This window comes from Nicotiana attenuata, chromosome 6, assembly GCF_001879085.1.
Source record: "Nicotiana attenuata strain UT chromosome 6, NIATTr2, whole genome shotgun sequence".
Lineage (NCBI taxonomy): Eukaryota > Viridiplantae > Streptophyta > Magnoliopsida > Solanales > Solanaceae > Nicotiana > Nicotiana attenuata.
Window position 1 is genome coordinate 12,270,255 of NC_031994.1, and position 2,967 is coordinate 12,273,221.

A 2,967-nucleotide genomic window follows, 5' to 3' on the forward strand; every position below is an offset into this window, starting at 1 on the left:
TTGTGGCCATAAATTTCACCAGAAAATGAGAACCACTAAAAAATGGCCATGACTGTAAGGCAATAGCTACTGGTTTAAGAAGTGGTCCATATAATTTGGTACGAACTCAGTTTTAAAATTACACTCCAAATTTATGGAGATATATGTCACTCTTTCACTAGGACTAGATGAGTTGGAAGAATATGAAATAGTACAATCATTTCTACTATGATTACAATGATTTCTCTGCTAGGTGTAGTGGTGTAGTCACATATAATTAAACGTGGTCAGTTTAACACCCTTTATCGAAAAATTATATTGTGCATGTAAAATATTATATTGCGTATATAAATTAAAAAATATTGTTATACATGTATATTAAATCTTGAACATCCTTAGTGAAATTCAATTAATTCCCGGCAGAAATACAATCAATTCCGATAGAAGAAGGCCGACATGAGATCGTCATGCAATGCGAATTCGAATTAGTTGGATCCAATGGGAATTTAAAATACTAGATTAAAAAAAGAAGAAGGAAACTGATTTTTTCCACCTGTATTCCTCTATACTAGATGTTCTTTAAGTTTCCTCAAAATTAACCAAAGGTACAACTTGCACTACTTATCCAATTCCCAGCAATCAATGTACTTTAAGGAGTTCACTATCTTTAATAATATGAGCATAGTAATTCATCATAGCTCATAATAGGGGAAAATGGAGATACAAATACTCCATGATCATCAAATGATGGTACAAAACAATCACTAGCAGTGCTAAAACTATCTACTAAAAATGGTTCTGTCCAAAAACTTCCACTGGATACTTCAAATATTTCTTCTTGAAAAACCTCGCGTTCGCCATGTATACTTTCCACATTTTGGTCAATTGTAGCACAAGAGGAAACCTCAGTACTGCATGATTGCATTGGTGACAATTGAAAACTCTCATTTATCTTCTCATTTGCATTTACTTGAGTTTCATTTTCACGTCTCTTTTTTCGACTGCTGGACTGATAATTGTTATTAGATGATCCCTTCTTTGAGTCAGTTGAAGTTGAATATTCTTGAGTTGATCTCTTTTTGAGGGAGGTGTGCCAATGATTCTTTATGTCATTGTCTGATCTTCCAGGTAAGTGAGCAGCAATTACCGACCATCTTGAATAATGAAAATAAAGAAGAGAATTATTTACATTAGATTTTTGTAATTGAAAAGAAAATGGGTCGTAAACATACTCTCTTATTTACTCTCTCTCAAATAAAACAAAATTAAAAAAAAAAAAATTGCTAGACATGCACAACATGAGTATGCACCCTACCTCTATGAAAACTGTAATATGTATTACATCCGCATTATATAATCTGTCTTTTAAGGTTTTGCACGTTAATTCTTTAAAACGTATATTTATTAGCTTTAACTATAAGATTAATTGTATCTCTCTTTTATATGTCTCAATTAATTGAAACTCCAATATCAAGGAATAAATGCTTCTTGTTGCTTTCATATGTCATACTCCAGTTTACTAAAAGAACTACTCTTATTTGCATAGGCAGAGCTCGAATCTGAACCTTATGGCATCGGGATTATAATCCTTTTAATTAAGTTATTCAGTTCTAAATTAATAATTTGTACATATTTATTGGATTTCTTAATACAAATACTGAGTTTGAACAAAAGCTACTGGATTCGACCGAACCCGCAACCAAGATGGTTGTCTCACCCATCCAATAGAAATTATAAGTCCATATATCTGAAGTTTTTTGCTGCCATTGTGCTGTTTATGAGTAAAAGGATGGGAAAAAAAAGAGAAAATTGCATTGCTTACTTGTTTCCAATTTCTGCATGGAGCTTCATGATAATTTCATCTTCTTCTTTAGTATAGCTTCCTCTTTTGATATTTGGTTGGAGATAATTCAGCCATCTCAGTCTGCAGCTCTTCCCACACCTAGCTAATCCTTCACAAGGAGAACAACGCATTAATTCTTTGAGCTAAAATAACACAACATGACACTAACAATACGGATTTAAGTTATACACATTGCCAGCAGAAGGAAAACAGATAGATAATTCTATCTGTTCCAAAAATGGGGGAATCATTTTAGTTTTACAATCCGACGACAACTATAACTACATATGTGTCAGTCTTAAATAAGTTGGGGTCGGATCCAAAAAGGAGATAGGAATTCAGCATACCAGCAAACTTGGGAAGTTGACGCCAATTCCAGCAACCATATTTACTAACATAAGCTGCTAATTTCCTATCTTCATCTGGAGTCCAAGTTCCCTTCTTCAATCCACTTTTGTCATAGCAACGTGTCCTTGCCATTTCTTCACTCTAATATTTTGTCCGAGTAAGTCTGTGGTTTCCCTTTTTGGTTCACTTGATAATGAATCTTGATTATTCCTAAATACTCAGCAATATATACTATCAATTAAAAAGTATAAAGTGAGAAAAACGTGTAACCTTGTGCGAAAAGAGAAAAGGAAAAGGAAAAGGAAAAGGAAAACGAGTTACACAAAAACAAAACAAGAGAAAAGTAACAAGGTCATTATAAGGACCACAATAAGGTACCTAGAACATTCATTATCAATTTGTGATTCATATTTCAACTTCTCTGAATGCCACATTTAATTCAACACTATAAATTGTGGAAATTCAGACGAAATTACCAAGAAAACAAGAGTACTTCACTGACCACTTGCATGTCACTTCTCTCTACCTCCCTCGTACTGAATTCATTGTGGAGGATCCGTAATTTAAAGTTTGCGGGTTTTACATTGTACTCAAGTTAATAATACGAGTATTTAATAATAGCTAGGTTGTATGTCAAATATTTATTCATATTTAAAATTCTTAATACATTCGTTCACTTTTACTTGTCCACTACACTAAAAACACATTTTCACTTTTACTTGTCCACTATACTAAATCAAAAGTGTATTGGGAAAAATCAAGTTAACATATGGGATTAATTATGTGCTGACATGTCA

The 2,967-nt window shown here is 32.9% G+C and overlaps 1 protein-coding gene across 1 annotated transcript; it reads right to left on the reverse strand.

Moving 5' to 3' along the window:
• On the reverse strand, window positions 499-2,383 carry LOC109226608 (myb-related protein Myb4-like). Its single transcript, XM_019391424.1, has 3 exons — window positions 2,170-2,383; window positions 1,802-1,931; window positions 499-1,133 (listed from the first exon to the last, which is right to left on the reverse strand). The coding sequence occupies exons 1-3, from the start codon at window positions 2,300-2,302 to the stop codon at window positions 647-649; spliced, it is 750 nt and encodes a 249-aa protein (XP_019246969.1). The 5' UTR covers window positions 2,303-2,383; the 3' UTR covers window positions 499-646.

Coding starts and splice junctions, on each gene's coding strand:
- LOC109226608 (XM_019391424.1), bottom strand. CDS start 2,302: ATGGCAAGGACACGTTGCTATGACAAAAGTGGATTGAAGAAGGGAACT. Junction 1,932..2,169: donor TCAACTTCCCAAGTTTGCTG/GTATGCTGAATT, acceptor CTCCTTGTGAAG/GATTAGCTAGGTGTGGGAAG. Junction 1,134..1,801: donor CATGCAGAAATTGGAAACAA/GTAAGCAATGCA, acceptor TCATTATTCAAG/ATGGTCGGTAATTGCTGCTC.